At 40.4% G+C, this 18,079-nt stretch overlaps 2 protein-coding genes across 8 annotated transcripts in view; one reads left to right on the top strand and one right to left on the bottom strand.

Moving 5' to 3' along the window:
- The window catches only part of LOC146653023 (ankyrin repeat domain-containing protein 9), a 38,658-nt gene that overhangs the window by 12,283 nt on the left and 8,296 nt on the right, over positions 1–18,079 (top strand). For all 7 annotated transcript variants that reach the window (XR_014907538.1, XR_014907541.1, XR_014907542.1 and 4 more), the window contains one exon: positions 1,130–1,368. The gene's annotated coding sequence lies outside the window, so the exon portion shown is untranslated. The remainder of the gene's footprint in view (positions 1–1,129; positions 1,369–18,079) is intronic.
- LOC146653024 (uncharacterized) lies at positions 2,202–13,876 on the bottom strand. Its single transcript, XM_085381582.1, has one exon. It carries the CDS (start codon positions 9,004–9,006, stop codon positions 6,904–6,906), a length of 2,103 nt encoding a protein of 700 aa, XP_085237708.1. The 5' UTR covers positions 9,007–13,876; the 3' UTR covers positions 2,202–6,903.

An 18,079-nucleotide genomic window follows, 5' to 3' on the forward strand; every position in this document is an offset into this window, starting at 1 on the left:
TTCTTGCCCCCACCTCTGAACTTTGATGTGGAAGAATGCTTCTCAACAAAGGCTGTACAATGAAATTTACCCTTCTCATGTCTCAAATTCGTAATGCAGAAATTTGAGTCTGCATTACATCATAACCTCCTGGTTTTGCTGTTGAGTTTTGCCATGGGAAACACTGAGGCTGGGTTACATCAACCTCTTTGAAATCTAATTCTAGCTATATTTTTGATCAACAACCCTTCCTTTAGCAGTATAGAAAAAGCTTAAAACATGAGGAGAACCACAAGGAAATATTGTATTTTAGCTGGTTTTTGATTTGGCTGCAAAAAGGATACCATGATGAAATTAAATAACATGGGAGATGTTCCACAGACTCCAAAATAGCCATTGCTTATAGCCTTTTATTTCACTGCAACAGTAATTCCCCAAGTGTAGGCTGGGGCTCACCCAGTTGGTCAGTCTAATAACAGAAATGATAAAAATTCTGCTTAAAATTACTTAGAAATGTTACATATTATATACATTTGTTCATTTATATAGATACTGAATTTAAACTGGTAATATGAGGCGGTTCCTTTGTGATGTTACTCATTACGCTGACCTCAGTTTCCTTTACTTGTACTGAAGTTTGTGTCCTAGTGGCAGGTGGATCACACATTGTTTTAACAGTTTGCATATGACTGCGTAACATTAGCAATTTATAGCCAGGCCAGCATGCTATACAGGAACATCTGTGCCGAGTATTGCCTGGAAGTCTTGGGGTCAAAATGGGAGACGCCCCCTAGGGTGGTGGAGAATGACCAAGCTAGTCCAGATACAGACAGACAAACTGGTGATGGCTAACCAACCAGACACAGTAGTGGTGAGCAAGCAGAGGATAGATGTTGCCATGGTCTGTGAGAGTGTCTGAGGTTTCTCCTCTGCTAGCTGTCCATCCTGGCTCATCCTCATTCCCCACCTGCCGTGGCTACAAGCAAGCCATCAATCAGCCATCCAGTACTTGAGACTGGCGTTGACTTCCAATCTCTGCCAGACCCTCTGCTACCCCATAGTGGCAACTTGGCTCTTGCATACTTAAATCTAACAAATCCTCTTTTGTATAACCTTGTGTCTCTTTGTGTTTCTTGCTACTTCTGTCCAGGACCATTACCCACCACACCTACAGTTGATTCTCCCCTTCTGGATTCCTCTCTCCGCTCACCCAAAAGAGCTCACGGACTAGCTCCTCTGACAACGCTCACACAAACTCCCTCTGCCTGCCCTCCTCCCTGCCATTCACCTCTGGATCACACAGGTCAACTGGATTGACTCACTCTTACCCTGTTGGACACTTGCACGGTTTCCCCCCCTCCTTCCGGATCCTGGTCTCCCATCTAACCAGTAAGCAGTTTCCCTAATTCTAATTATTACCTGGCATTTCCTCCAGCTCCCTCACTAATCCATCTCAAACATACTACCACAAAACTCGGACATTAGAACAGTCATTTTCACTTCTCAAACTACATTTCTCATTTATACATTGATCAGACTTACATTTTAATTGAGCTTTGATTAAAAATAAACATGCTTTATTATTAGGAAATAGAAAAAAGCTCTGTTTTACCACTGATCATTTTTAATGATATAAAGGCGGATATTAAGACCTTTGAACCTCTCTTAGTTATGAGGCGGCCACAGGGGGACTTTAATCTCTTTCTACCCCCTAGTATCACAACACTATCTTCCTGATGTAGTCATGGATTTGTTGTTTCATCCTGGATGATCGTCCTAACACTCACTAGTTCTTGGACTCCGTATAGAAATCCAGCACCGTCTTATCTCATTCACTCACGTACACCAACACACGCACCCAACAGGCCATTTTTAACATGGACAGGCGGGGAGGGGAGCGATTCTTCTGCGTCTCATAGGGACCTTGATCACTAAGGGACGTAGATATTAAAGGTAGGAGATTCCCTTCCCTGCTACCCCCAAGTGGTTGCCACTGTCTCAGCTTTAAATGCCTCAGCTTTATAGATTTTAAATATTTCAGTATTGTTTTGGACGGATGAGACATTTCAACTAAGGAAAATTGATTGCGTTTGGACAACAAAAGCTGTTTTGAATGAATGAATCCAAAATAGATCCAGATGGCATGAGCTGTGAAATGACCAAAGCTGAACTGGATCCAGGACTGATCCGCTTTCAATGAACCTTATCTGTTTTAGGTCCATCCTGCAGTGCAAGCAGACTCAGACACAGTTTGCTTATCCTTCATGGAGCCTATATCTTCAGGCAGATCCGGTTCTGGGTCAGTCCAGTGAGACTGATTTTGGTGATTTTCAGTGGAAAATCTGTTGAGATTCAGACTTTGAACCTTTAAAATGTTGTTTGACATCATTCAATGACTGAATCTCAATCTCACAGAATTTTAATGAGATTGAATCTCAACACATTTCAACATGAAATGTAATCAGATTACAATCAGACTGTCTGTAGCTGCTTTTAAAATGTCACTCTAAATACATTTAGTTCCGTTTTAGAGTCTTAAAGTCCATTTCCAAGATCCTGCTGTGACAGACATTTTTCCAATCAACACATTGTGTTCCAATCAACACAAGAAATGATTGGTTATTGATCACTGTGCGACATACAGTAAATGTTTGCAGTACAAGAAAACTGACAATACAATAGCTGCATTATGTAGATAGAGTGACAGCTTTTGCAGATTTTATTCTGAGGTGATAAAAAAATCAGTAGTCACTGTCATTGTATATTGATGACCAAATAACTGCAAACCAATCAACTAATGTTCATCTGAGATTTCAGTGTTAGCATAGAGTAACGTAAACATGTACAAATTAATTTGCTCTTCTATGCACATTGTGTCATGACCCTGGGTTTTGTACCCAGCGTTTTCTGTTATGGACCCTGTTACTGGTTTGATATTTTCTGTTTGATGTTATTGGAGTTTTCAGTTTGGATATTACCATTGCCTAGATTATGTTTTCATTCTGATATTGTTATCCCTGTCTTCCTATGTTCCCCATGCCTGGCCTGTGTTTCTGTGCTATTTCCCATGTTTAGTCTTCTAAAGCTCAAAACCAGCCACCAGCCTCCCACCTCCTGACCTCCAGGACCCCGAACTCCAGCAGGTCCCTGGAAACCATGAAAACCACTGTTGGTCTTAACTACACAATAATTATGATTTAAGAATCCCTTCACCTCAATCCAGTATATGGGCTTTGTGTGATCCCTGCCCGCACAACAGCGCCCTCCTCTGGCTCACATCTGCCATCACCTGTCAGTTCATGCAACATGGTTGCAGCTATGCTGTGTTGGAGTTGTAGTGGCAATTCCTTTACTTTTGAAAGATCAAACGTCCCACAACTTAAAGTCCACAAGCCACTGCTGCATTGAGGTAATATTTCGTACGCAGGCAAAAGAAGTCCATTGTCCAAACGTTTTAGTTGAAAGTTTTGGTTTTGGTTTATTTATCCATCTTGGCAAGCAATAACAAGATCCTTCCTGCTGCTTCTCCTGCTCTGGTAAAAAACCATAGGCCCACCCCAATGCATGCTGGTCCTATACCAGTCTCTTTATTTATAGAAACAAAATGGCCCTACAGCTCTTACTAACTAATTTAACAAAATAACAACAAACAAACAAATCATTTAAAACAAAATATTAACCGACAAATAAACCCCAAAATATAAGTAAACTAACAACAAACATTAACTAATTTCACAAAAAATAAATAAATAAATAAATAAATAAATAAATAAAGAACAAATAGCTCCAACACTCCGGCCCCTAATTGTGCATACAATCACAATTACTTTAAAGTCCCAAAAGGAGGAGCTATTCCCTTAAACAAATCCTTAATTTTCATTGAGGATTTTCTTCACGATGAGGCTTCCAGTAGCAAAATAAGTTTTGTCACTGGCCTTTCCAAAACACTGGTCCTTGTTTGTAGTCTCACAGAACGCACCAAGCCTTTTGCATCCTGGTTTACATTTAAGACTTTCGCCATCATCCATGATCCTCTTGGAGCTGTAGCGTCTGCAATTAAAACAACATCTCCAGGTATAAGACATCTTTTAGTCCTCATCCATTTTTGTCTTTCTTGCATCAAAGGTAGGTACTCAGAAAGCCATCTCTTCCAACTCTGCCATGTACTGTACCTGTTTCCACCTTTTCCTGACATGCAAATCACTTGGATGAAACAGTCCTGGTGGAAAAACTGGTTTATTTTTCAGCAACAACAAGTGATTGGGTGTCAGTGCTTCAAGATCATTTGAGTCATCTGAAACTTTAGTAATGGGTCTGTCGTTCATTATAGCTTCAACCTCACATAAAACTGTTTGGAGTCCTTCATCATCCATTTCTTTCTGACCTTCCGGATCATTCTTATTCAAACCTGCAGTAAGCAACTCTTTCCTCTTCTGTGCCAACAACACCAAGACCTCTTTCATCTTTAAAAGCCAGGCTACAGAGATTTTAAGTTTTGCCCAAGATGAGAAGTAGAGGATAAAATAGCTGGTAGGATTTTGTAATTCCCTCACAATGGCATTCATTGTCAGGTCCCTTTTGACCTCTGGGTCATCTGCAGAAATTACACTGTACTCCACATCCAGTTTAGGCCATTCCTTTTCTGACTTATAGAGAAATTCTGGCCCTTTTATCCATCTCCTACATTTGAGGAAATCCCCAGCTCTCATGCCTCTGGATGCGTCATCTGCAGGATTCTCCTTAGAAGAAACGTATCTCCACTGCTTCACATCTGTTGCTTCTCGAATGACAGCAATTCTGTTTGCAACAAAAGTATTGAATCTTCTGGTTTCATTGGAGATGTATTTCAGTACTGTTGTACTATCAGTCCAAAAAACTGATTTTTCCAACCTGACCTGCAGCTCCTTTTGCAGAAGCCTGTCCATCCGAACTGCAAGAACTGCAGCCGTCAATTCCAACCTGGGAATTGTAGTTTGCTTGAGAGGAGCAACTCTAGCCTTTCCCAGGATAAAAGCAACATGTGTGACGTTATTCTTTTCCAACTTTAAATATGACACCGTTCCATACCCATCTTGACTTGCATCAGAAAAATGATGAAGTTGTGCCCTATCTGGTCTTCCAAAGCAATTTGGTTTAATGCAACGTTCCACTTCGAACTTTGAAATCAGCTGGAGATCCTCCAGCCAATCACGCCACCGCTGGGAAAGAGAGTGGGGAATAACTTCATCCCACTTCAAATTTTGTCGGCAAAGCTCTTGTAGCAACAGTTTAGCTGGCATACTGAAGGGAGACAAGATTCCCAAAGGATCATACAGTGAGCTGACCACAGACAAAATTCCCCTTCTGGTTGTTGGACGGTCCTGCAGGGAGGTTCTGAACTGGAACTTGTCTGTTGCTATGCACCACTGTAAACCCAGTGCTCTCTCAACTGGAAGTTGATCTGTGTCCAAATCCAGATCCTTAATTTCCTTTGCTCTTCTTTCCTCTGGGATTGACATGAGCACTGTGCGACTGTTGCTGATCCATTTTGAAAGCTTAAATCCTCCTTTAGCGCAGATATCTGTCAGTCTATTCACCATGTGCTCTGCCTCCTCTTCTGAAGCAACAGATTTCAAACAATCATCCACATAAAAGTTTCTTTTGACTGTATCAACCACTTCAGCTGGAAACTGTTGTGCCTTATCATCTGCAGTTCTCTGTAGAGCATAATTTGCACAGCTTGGCGAAGATACAGCTCCAAACAAATGCACTCTCATCCTGCATTCCTGTGCAGACCTTGAAGTGTCACCATGTTGCCACCACAGGAAACGGAGAAAGTTGACATGTTTTTCTGAGACGTGCACTTGGTGAAACATGGAATCAATGTCCGCCATTAGTGCAACAGGCTCTTGTCTAAATCTGATCAGAACCCCAACCAGCGAGTTTGTAAGATCAGGTCCCCGTAGAAGCTGACTGTTCAATGATGCTCCTTTATAAGTTGTTCCACAGTCAAATACAACTCTTAATTTGCCCTTTGTGGGATGATACACTCCATGATGAGGGATGTACCACACCTTTCCATCATCTTTGTGCAACTCATCTACAGGCACAAACTCGGCATATCCTTGTTCAAGCATGTTGTTTACACATTCAGTGTATTCATCCTTATAATGAGTATCCCTTTCGAATCTCCGTCTGAGACTCTGGAGACGCTGCTCTGCGACACAGAGGTTATTTGGCAAACTGGAACCTTCTCTCCTGAAAGGCAAATCAATGTGATAATGATTTCCAATAAGCTTTATTGAACTACTAACAATATCCATGAAACACAGATCCTCTCTAGACATTTCAGTCTGCTCCTCTGATGATCTTTCATTAAAATCATGATTGTACTGTTTAATCAACATTTCTTCAAGACGCTCAACAGAAATCCTATTGGCTGTTACAGCAGTGCAGTTGGTTTTATTTCCACTGTTACTTCCAGTGCGCAGGGGACCATTTATGACCCAGCCAACTTTTGTTTTTACAGCATAAGGTCCACCTCCCACACTGTTTATCACCTTCCATGGCTCCAAAACATTGGAAGCATCAGTGCCTATCAGTAGCTCCACATCTGCATTAACGTTGTAAAGTTTAACAGGTTTTAGATGAGGCCACTGATCGATGTCGCCTTGCTGGGGAATATTAACTGTAGAAACTGGCATAGTCTTTTGAGTCAAAACATCTGGCAATGGCATGAAATCATTTCCTTCCAAACCAGACACTTCCAAACCAGACAGAACTTGTGTACTAACAATCCTATCTTGACTCATTGTTCTCAAAAAGATATTGGTCTTTTTACCTTTTACATTCAGCCTTTTTGCCAAAGTTTCTGTACAGAATGTACCTGAACTTCCAGGATCCAAAAACGCATAGGTTTGCACAATTTTATTGCTCTTTTGGCTCTTAACTTGAACTGGAACTATAGAAAAAAATTGCATCAACTTCATGACCAGCCCCAATATACCCACATGTCTGAGTGGTTGCAGTTGAAAAGTTGACATTAGAGTTTGTCCTCTGTTGAGTTTGTTCCGAAGACGCACCTGGATCCTTTCGCTCTATGTGAAGAACCCCTGGGTGTCTTTGGTGACACACGTCGCAATCCAAACGACTCCTACAGTCTTTGCTTGTGTGACCAACTTTTAAACAACCAAAACAAATTCCCCTTTCCTTGATAAAAGTCAACTTATCCTGATGCGTTTTAGCTTTAAACTGCTTACAATTCTCTAGTAAATGATTGCTATGTGAACAAAACAAACAACTATGCAGAACGGCGGAAGTTGTTCTGCTTCCAGTCGATTGAGCTTTGATTCCTGGCACTGTACTGACATTAGTGGCAAAACTACTTCCTTTTCTCCTTTGCTTGGTAGAACTTGAAGCTTTAAAGCTGCTTCCAGATTGTGAGTCTTGGATGTTGCCAAACACTGGATCTGATGCTACTTTTACCTGTTTTATTATAAAGGCAACCAGATCAGTGAACACTGCTCTGTAACCATTTTGTTCCTGCAGTTCATAGGCAACAACTCTCCATTTTTCCCTCAATTTGTATGGAAGCTTCATAACAACCATTCTCATATTTGAGGGCAAATCCAACTCCTTCATATAAACAACTTGCTGTGTTAGATTCGAACATCCTTGAAGAAAAAGAGAGAATGACTGTAGACCTTTCACATCCTCACTTTTAATAGGTACCCAACTCACAATCCTCTCCATATATGCAGAGGCAATTTTATTTTCGTTCCCAAAATGTTCTTCAAGAAGATCTTTGGCTGTGGAATAGCCCTGCTCAGGAGGTAAGTGCTGACAACTATGCACCAAATCCCTAGGCTGCCCCCTAGTGAACTGCTCTAAAAAATGCAAACAGTCGCTCCAGTTATCAGTTTTATCTTCCACTCCATTTTCAAAGGCATTCATAAATGATCTGTACTGTAAAGGGTCTCCATCAAACACAGGGATGTTTCTGGCGGGGAGGACAGAAGATAAGTTTTGTTTTACAAGCAAAGTAGTGATGTCATTTTGTTTTTGCATAATATTTACAATCTCCTTCGTGCAATTCCCAGTCAAAGTATGAGACTGAGGCTGTGTTTGCTGCGTCACTTGCGCTGAATCATCAACCTGATGTTGGGTTTGACTTTGTCTAGGTACGATTACTTGTGATTCAGATGCAGAATTTATACCAGAGTAATCTCTTGATGTTGGAACAAATGTATCGGCACAAGGATTTAAACTAGGCGCTTCTTGTACGTGCCCTCTTTCAAAATAAGAGTTCATTCCATCAGAATGCTCAGAGCTACAAAATGAATTTATTTTTAAGACACGAAGCTTTGCATTAGTGGCTGCCAGCTCTGTTTCCAAGGATAATGTCTCCTTTTCTTTTCTCAGTTTTTCCTCTTGCGCTTCGATAGAATGTTTTTTCTTTAATGCAGCGAGTCGCTCCATGAGCGCTGCCTTGTCAGCCGCAGCTTTAATGCATGCGGAAGATGTTGATGAAATTCGACTTTGCTGTGACAAGGTTTTTGAAGGTGGTTTTACACTTGAGATATTAGAGACACTGTCTTCAGGTTTTATTTCATCCAAACTTTCAACAGCTTTATCATTACAAACAGTATTGCTTTGTTCAGTATACAGCTCGCCCGCCTCCTGCAACCAAACCTTTACTTTGTCCATAAAAACAGAGAAGGCTGTCACCTTCGACTGAAAATGTGCATTTTGCCTTTTCACTTCATCTTCTGGCAGTGGCAAACTTAAAAAGGATTCTTGCAAAGCGTTTGCATCTTGATAGCATTTAATAAACTTCCCAAATTCAGAAGACACTTCCTTAACGTTCTCATATGAGGTCATTAAAGCGGAAATTTTCCCCATGTACTTAGATGCTTGCTTACACATTGAACTGCGCTTTTCTTGGCATGTCTTTATATACAAATCCAAACCTTTTGGCGTAAATTTAATGCTTCTTTTCTCTGCTTGCATCTCAGTGTCATCCTCTCGTTTACTCTTAATATCCGACATTTTTATTGTCCTCTTGGATTATTTCAAACTTCATAAAGATGTACAGCACACTGAGAGTCCATAGCCTGAAGTACAAACATGACATCCATTTACCTGCCTTTTGCAGCGGACAAACATTTCCACAGAGGGCGTTGGCATGTTTCAATTAGCGATCCAATTTTGCACCACTTTAGTACGTCAAAACTCAGTTCATCAGTCTTTGTAGTGAAATTATGTCTTTAAACTCCAATAGCTTCACCGTTTTCCTTTACGGCTTAAACAATATTATCACTCACCAGCTTTGACGAACGAGTGACATGTTGATCCAGGCCTCAACATCAAATCTGTCTGGATTACTCACCAGACGATCCAATAACTTTTATTCGAGTTCGACGGTGATCCTTGAAATCCTTATATCCATTGATGAAGGATTATTCCTTTGTCCACGGGAAGGTTTTTTACTTTATGTAGTGGCAATTCCTTTACTTTTGAAAGATCAAACGTCCCACAACTTAAAGTCCACAAGCCACTGCTGCATTGAGGTAATATTTCGTACGCAGGCAAAAGAAGTCCATTGTCCAAACGTTTTAGTTGAAAGTTTTGGTTTTGGTTTATTTATCCATCTTGGCAAGCAATAACAAGATCCTTCCTGCTGCTTCTCCTGCTCTGGTAAAAAACCATAGGCCCACCCCAATGCATGCTGGTCCTATACCAGTCTCTTTATTTATAGAAACAAAATGGCCCTACAGCTCTTACTAACTAATTTAACAAAATAACAACAAACAAACAAATCATTTAAAACAAAATATTAACCAACAAATAAACCCCAAAATATAAGTAAACTAACAACAAACATTAACTAATTTCACAAAAAATAAATAAATAAATAAATAAATAAAGAACAAATAGCTCCAACAGGAGTTCTTTGGGTTTCAATAAACTCACTGTGTTTAAAGAGTAATGTAAAGACTTACAACTGATTTTGCCTGCAGGCACCCCTAGATCCTGCATGTTTGTCACATAGCTAACTGCTAGAGTCCACATAGTGGTGAATATTAAAATTTGCCACCCACACACCACAGCCACAGTCTGGGTGTGACAAATTGTATAGGATAAAGGTCTAGTCATCTCTTAGTTTACTCAGATTGCACAGAGTGTATATTTGTTAATAATTTGAATCATTTTGGATAAGGATAAGTATAAGATAATGGGGAATTTCAGTTTTTACTTTATAATTTGTTTAGCGTAAGATTTACAGTTAAATTGTATTTTTTCTTGCCTTATTTAATTTTTACGTACTGTTCCTTTAACACACGGTAACTGTGCACGGGGGGAGGGTTCGCGACAGGCAGTGTGGAGCTACGGGGGCTTTAACTAGCTGTGGAGAAAAACAGTTTCTTACCGTGTTTGCAGTGTACTGGAACATTCAAATGGATCACTGTATTTCAAAACTGTGGAAATAAATGTTTGCCTGTTTGTTTTTCGACTACAAGCGGACTTTGTGGATTATGTTCAACTGCACTAAGACACGCGTACGGTCCGACTACCAGCTAGTGCTTCCGCGGTGATACAAATAATGCCAAAACAACAATAACTCACAATCAATAACTTTTAACATTTCTCTTTTTATTTGATTTTATTCTTTTCTCCTTATTTTTTTTTGTCATCAAATTGATTGAAAACAATTGTAACTGAAAACAACTTATGAAGTACTGAGAAACATATGTCTCTCTGCTCCTCATCATCTGTGCAGGCTGAGAATATGACAAGAAAGTGTCAAAGGTCAAAAGGTATTCTCCTTCAACAGTGAAAGCTCAGAAATGGATAAATTATTAGCCACAATTTTGGCCTCTTCTGTTTGTGTGACTGAGGATGTAATTCAGAAATTTCACCAGTAGATGAAAGCATCGTTAAAGGCATGTCAAATTGGAACTTGAGCTGGTCTGTGCTTCACATTACAGAGGAAGAACACAGGCAGACAAACACACACACACACACACACACACACACACACACACACACACACACACACACACACACACACAAACCCCAGCATATGCTATATTGCCCCAAAGGTTTCTTCCAGATCTATGCCATGGTACGCATATCTCAATTTCCAACTCGCAACTGTGATTCATTAAGTCAGAATCAGAATGGGTTTATTGCCAGATGTTGAGGTTTACAACATTAGGAAATTGCTGCGGTGCTTCAGTGCAGACAATAAGAATTAAAGTGCTATGTAGAAAGAAAGATATGTGCATGCGATATACATGAGATATATACATGAGAATAAGAATTATGAGTGCTACGTAGAAAGATATATACATGAGTGCAGGTGGTGATCAGTGCCAAACATGAAATGATGCAGTGACACAGCGTAGGGGTGTGGTGATGGTTACAAATGTGTAAGAATTGCACCAAACTGATTGAGAAAAAAATTTACCTGAAAATAATTTGAGCTATTGACAAACATATTTCCTGTCCCTCATCATCTGTCCAGGCTGAGAATATTCAATTCAATTTTATTTATATAGCGCCAAATCACAACAACAGTCACCTCAAGGTGCTTTATATTGTAAGTTAGATAATGCATACAGAGAGAAACCCAACAATCATATGACCCCCTATGAGCAAGCACTTTGCCAACAGTGGGAAGCAAAAATTCCCTTTAACAGGAAGAAACCTCCGGCAGAACCAGGCTCAGGGAGGAGTGGCCATCTGCTGCGACCGGTTGGGGTGAGAGATGGAAGACAGGATAAAAGACATGCTGTGGAAGAGAGCCAGAGATTAATAACAAGTATGATTCAGTGCAGAGAGGTCTATTAACACATAGTGTGTGAGAAAAGTGACTGAAGACGAAGCACTCAATGCATCATGGGAATCCCCCAGCAGCCTACACTTATTGCAGCATAACTAAGGGAGGACTCAGGGTCACCTGGTCCAGCCCTAACTATATGCTTTAGCGAAAAGGAAAGTTTGAAGCCTAATCTTAAAAGTAGAGATAGTGGCTGTCTCCTGAATCCAAACTGGATTCAGTTTGGTGCTATAGAAGAGGGGCCTGAAAACTGAAGGCTCTCCCTCCCATTCTACTTTTAAATACTCCAGGAACAACAAGTAGGCCTGCAGTGCGAGAGCGAAGTGCTCTAATGGGGTGATATGGTACTACAAGGTCATTAAGATAAGATGGGGCCTGATTATTTATGACCTTGTATGTGAGGAGCAGGATTTTGAATTCAATTCTGGATTTAACAGGACGCCAATGAAGGGAAGCCGATATAGGAGAAATATGCTCTCTCTTTCTAGTCCCTGTCAGTACTCTTGCTGCAGCATTTTGGATAAACTTAAGGCTTTTCATGGAGTTTTTAGGACATCCTGATAATAATAAATTACAGTAGTCAAGGCTAGGAGTAATAAATGCATGAACTAGTTTTTAAGCGTTACTCTGAGACAGGATATTTCTAATTTTAGAGATGTTGCGCAAATGGAAGAAAAAGCAGTCCTACATATTTGTTTAATATGTGCATTGAAGGACATATCCTGGTCAAAAATGACTCCAAGGTGCCTCACAGTGTTATTGGAGGCCAAGGTAATGCCATCCAGAGTAAGAATCTGGTTAGATACCATATTTCTAAGATTTTCAGGGCCGAGTACAATAACCTCAGTTTTATCTGAATTTAGAAGCAGTATAGAGGTCATCTAGGTCTTTATGTCTTTAAGACATTCCTGCAGTTTAACTAATTGGTGTGTGTTATCTGGCTTCAAAATGATTAACAAGATAATCGACCTCTGTTGGAGTAGCATTCAGGTAGCTGCTCTGCTCTGTGTTGGTACAGGGCATTGAAGATGATAACAGTGGGTAGATTACATTCTTAAACTCAGTTACAGCACTGTCAGACAGACATCTACTGTGATGAAATCTACTCCCCACTGCTGTGTAATCAATTATTGTAAATTAATCAGGAAATGATCAGACAGGAGAGGGTTTTCAGGAAACACTGTTAAATGTTCAGTTTCTATGCCATATGTTCAAACAAGATCTAGAGTGTGATTAAAGTGGTGGGTGGGTTCTTTTACATTTTGAGAGAAACCAATTGAGTCTAATAACAGATCAAATGCTGTGTTGAGGCTGTCATTTTTAGCATCTACATGGATGTTAAAATCACCCACAACAGGAAATCAGACAGACCGGCCTGTGCTTCAAGGTTTCTGATAATTAGAATGACTCGGGGGTGTTGATTCATTTAAACTAACATAATCATCCTGCTCTAACCAGGTTTCTGTAAGGCAGAGTAAATTGATTTGTGGATCAATTGTTAAGTCATGTACTAACAGAGACTTGGAAGAGAGACACCTAATGTTTAATAAGCAACATTTCACTGTTTTACTCTTTGGTGCAGATGTGGATACTGTATTGTTCTTTTTTGTGTGTTTTTTTTAATGTTTAAGTCATTTTTTGCTGGTTTTTAGTTTGTTTTTTGAGCTGACACAGTCTCTAAGGGGAGTTTGGGGAGATAACAGGAGGAGAGAAGCTGCAGAGAGGCAGGTTTCCTCCAGAAAGTTTCCCAATTATCTATAAAGCCCACATTGTTTTTTGGACACCACTCAGACAGCCAATAATTTAAGGAGAACATGCGGCTAAACATGTCACTCCTGGTCAGATTGGGGAGGGGACCAGAGAAAACTACAGAGTCCGACACTGTTTTGGCAAAGTTAATAAAAGGATTGTGTGAAACTTGTAAACATCTCTGCGTGATGTCTACCAAGACAAAAGGATCGGAGAGACTGGCGTTGTCTTGACAATTTGGTGCCGTGACCCGGATCTTGGTTGCTGATCTCGATTTGGACCTTGGCTGAGCGGAAGGGACACGGAGGGTATCGCTGGCAGAAAACAAGGTATGCAGAGCCTGTTTTACCGAATCTGCACATTGGCAAATCCGCTAAATTTCACCCAAAAGTGTCCTGAATGCAGAAGTCCGCAAATTTAAATATGAGATGTGTGTGGAAGAGAGCTGGTTTCTCTAAAAGTGACGGTTGGTGTCTCAGAAAGCAGGACTTTCTAAAATCCACTGTCCTTGGTTTGGCAACCCTCCTACATAAATGATGTTTCACGTACTTTTTTTATTCAAAAGGTATAAATAATAATAAACGCTGTATTTTTGTAATTTTGTTAACAGGGCAGAAAATGAAAGTCAAGGATGTAGAGCAGGCCGAGTAATAAGTAGACAGGACCGGCTATCTATAACTGTGGGTTCAGAGGTGACGTGCTCTCAACCATCAAGCACTACACCACAACTTCTAGTGGCCCTGTCCCAAATATAATGGCAAGCACCTTTGCATCATTCACAAAACTAACTCTAACCAGGGAAAAGCCTTTTCTTACCTCACCTGACATCATCTTAATTCTTTCTTACCACTAGTTGCAGTTCCAAAGACTTCTGGAGAGGAATTAAAAGAGCTCTTGAGCTACAAAGACAAAGAGCTTGAGACCTATGCCAATCCTTAATAATTAAGGACTGGCATATTTTATATATAGTTGTGGCAACTGTTGTGATTTAGTGCTAAACGAGAAATTTGAAATGTACAATAACTGTGGAGTGTGTGGATGCGGGGGCGTTTCTATGCACCTCTGCCATTTCTTTCTGTCTCTCTCCACTTTTCTTTCTCTCGCTTGCTCTGTCTCAGCGTAGTGTATTTGTGTGCATATCTGTTAACTACACCTTACGCCTGCAGGGACGGGAAACTTCTGGGATTTCTGCCCTCCTCCTGGGCACACCTAAAGTAATCAAGCTCACCTATTTGTCAATTGATGATCAGCTGGCTCCTACTTAAGCTGGGAACAAAGCTTCATTCTTTGCCTGAGCACTGTACGAACTACTATTAGTGAAACCATCTTCAATCTTTAAGTCTGTGTCTCTGTTACCTTGAAGATTACGAACTTGTCATCTCATCTGTGCAAAAGCCCTGGCGTTTTCCCTGTGAGAGTGATTGGTTATAGAGAGCCTGATGAGATTCTATTCCTGTGTCAAATGTTTTCTGGACTCTGGATACTGTAGCTCATCTGAAAAACTGAGCCTCAAATCAAAAATACTTGACTACCTGCTTTAACTCTCTAACATCCAGATTAAAGCAGATAACTCTTAAGCTGGAAAGAAAATGGTAACATCATCATCATCATTTAGCCTGGAAAAATAGTTTGCTGCTTTATAAAAAAGCTCTCAATAAAGCGAGAACATCTTATTATTCAGCACTGATTAAAGAAAATAAGAACAACCCTAGGTTAACAAAAAGTCAGAGCTCTGTTGAGCCAACCATTCCTTTAATGTTAATTAGTAATGCCTTCATAATTTAGCTAACCATTAGAGGAAAAAGTTACAACCATCTCATAGATGTGGCATTATATACAGCTACTTTCAGTACCATTGATATCTATTTGGAGTCTTTTTCTCCAATTGATCTTTCTGAGTTAACTTCAGTAATGACTTCCTCCAAACCAACAACGTGTCTTTTAGACCCTATTCCTAAGACTCCTCAAAGAGGCCCTTCCATTAATTAATGTTTCAATCTCTATTAACCAGCTATGAACCACAGGCCTTCAAGCTGGCAGTATTTAAACTGTTACTAGACCGAGCGGTCTTAGCTAATAATAGGCAAATCTCTAACCTTCCTTTTATCTCCAAAATTCTTGAAAGACTGAGTAGTTGTCAAACAGCTAACTGATCATCTCCAGAGAAATGATCAAAAATGAGAATAAGACAGTAAATGGAGAAATCCTTCTCATGCTTCTGTGTTGATTTTTTTTTCAATTACTATTACACCTTGAGCCTGTCACCTTTGTCACAAAGCCCAACATTTCTGCATTTCTGGATTTCTTAATAATGTATGTAGTTGAGTGGCATTGTGCTGAATTCAGTATAAATTATGTTGACACACCAAAAGCAAGAGTCCTGGACCCGACAACATCTGTGGACAGATACTGAGAACTTGTGCTGATCAGCTGAGTGGGATTTTTCACTATATCTTCTCACTTTCTTTAGAGCTACAGACAGTACCTAAGATTTGGAAACATGCTATTATTGTTCCTGTTGCTAAGGGCAGTTCTCCTAAGGCACTGGATGATTTTAGGCCTGTGGCTCTGACTTCTTTAGTGATGAAGACATTTGAGAAGATAATTAAGAAGAAGATTTTAATGCATGTTGAACATCATCTTGACCCCTTCCAGTTTGCCTATAGAGCAGGAAGAGGTGTGGAGGATGCTGCTGTCACACTCTTGAGGCCCCTCACACCCATGCAAGATTATTATTTGCTGACTTTTCATCTGCATTTAATACAATTCAACCCTTCTTACTTGCTGACAGGCTTTACAATCATTTTAAGCTTGACACTAGTCTGGTCGGCTGGGTGACGGACTTTCTGACTACCGTAATTGTCGGGCTATAAGCCGCTACTTTTTGCACAAGCTTTGAACCCTGCGGCTTTTAGTCAGGTGCGGCTTTTCTATGGATTTTCCATGATTTTTGTGATATCGTAAGACGATTTGTTTTGTTTGTTCCGCTGTTGTACGGCACTACGTTGCCTGGCGGAAGGATCGGGGTTCAAGAGTGGTATGTTAGTCACATGTCCGTCCGCCAGGCAACGTAGTGCCGTACGAAGTAGCGCGAAAAACAAACTTCAAAGTAGCGCTACGCATTCAGCGGGAGGCGTGGATGACGAACGGCGATAAACTTGCGAAAAGCAAGTTATGCCCAACTCCACCGGTGGATTCTGACAGCGTGGAAAAGTGCGAAAACATCCACGATCACCAACGGATTTTGAAGGGCTGGACTGCTGCATGATGGAGAGGAGGACACCGCCACGGCCCTTCTGAGGGTGTTCGACTCTGACACTGACAACGAGGATTTCTTTGGTTTTGAAAGTGACAACGAAGGAGAGAAGCGGAGAGTGGATGACGAAGCCATCCTGAGCCTGTTCGTTTCCGACATTGGAGAAGAGGACTTTGGTGGTTTTAGAGCGCAGGAAGAAGAGAAAGATGGTGAATGACTGACTTTTCTTCTTGTTAAAGCCGTGTCACTGCACCTGAGCCTAAAAGGTAGGCCGAATCTATTTTTCTGGTGTGCTGTAGGTTACTGTTATGTACTACATGTGCAAATATGTACCCATAACTTGTTTTTCAAAATATTAATAAAAGGGGTGTGTCTCCAAACAGCCATCTCTTTCCTGACAATTCCCTTTGTGCATATTCTCTTACATATGATAAGTCAACATTGAAACACCTGCGGCTTTTAGTCAGGTGCGGCTAATGTATGTACAAAACAGGATTTTCCCCTGATTTTAGCTTGTGCGGCTAATATTCAGGTGCGCTTTGTAGTCCGGGAAATACGGTAATAGGTCACGATGCGTGAGGGTGAATCATGTCTTTTCTGATGTGCTCTCCTCCTCTACTGGATCGCCCCAGGGTTGTTGCCTCTCTCCCCTTCTGTTCATTCTGTACACAAATGAGTGTCGCAGCAATTTCACGAACAGACACATCCTGAAGTTTGCTGACGACACAGTGATCGTCAGTCTTCTAGTGGGGGATGAGTCAGGCCATAGACAGGTTGTAGATGATTTTGTGAATTGGTGTGATGAGTCCTTCCTGTCACTTAATGTGTCAAAAACTAAAGACATGATTATTGATTTTAGGAAGTCCTCTTATAGCTCATCACCTACTATCATTAAAACTGCCGATATTGGGATCATTGAGAGTTATAAATATCTAGGTGTGGTACTTGACCATAAACTGTGTTTTGAATCTCATGCTGATGCCACTACTAAAAAAGTTCAACAAAGACTGTTCTTTTTAAGAAAAATGAGATCTTTTAATGTCTCATCTGAGATGTTGTCCTTGTTTTATAGATATTTTATCGAATCTGTGATGTCTTTTTGTATTGCTGCATGGTTTGGTAACCTGACGGTGAAGAATAAGAATCGGTTGGGACTTCTGGTAAAAACTGCTAGCAAAATTTTTACTACTATGCTAAATAAGATCAAATCCGACTTTCAAAGATGGGACAATTTAAAAACTTCGCTTCAGGGTAGAATCAACACAGTAAAGATG

The sequence above is a fragment of the Rhamphochromis longiceps genome, linkage group LG15 (genome assembly GCF_057381845.1).
Source record: "Rhamphochromis longiceps isolate RC_006_pf linkage group LG15, R_longiceps_female_GT1.1, whole genome shotgun sequence".
Lineage (NCBI taxonomy): Eukaryota > Metazoa > Chordata > Actinopteri > Cichliformes > Cichlidae > Rhamphochromis > Rhamphochromis longiceps.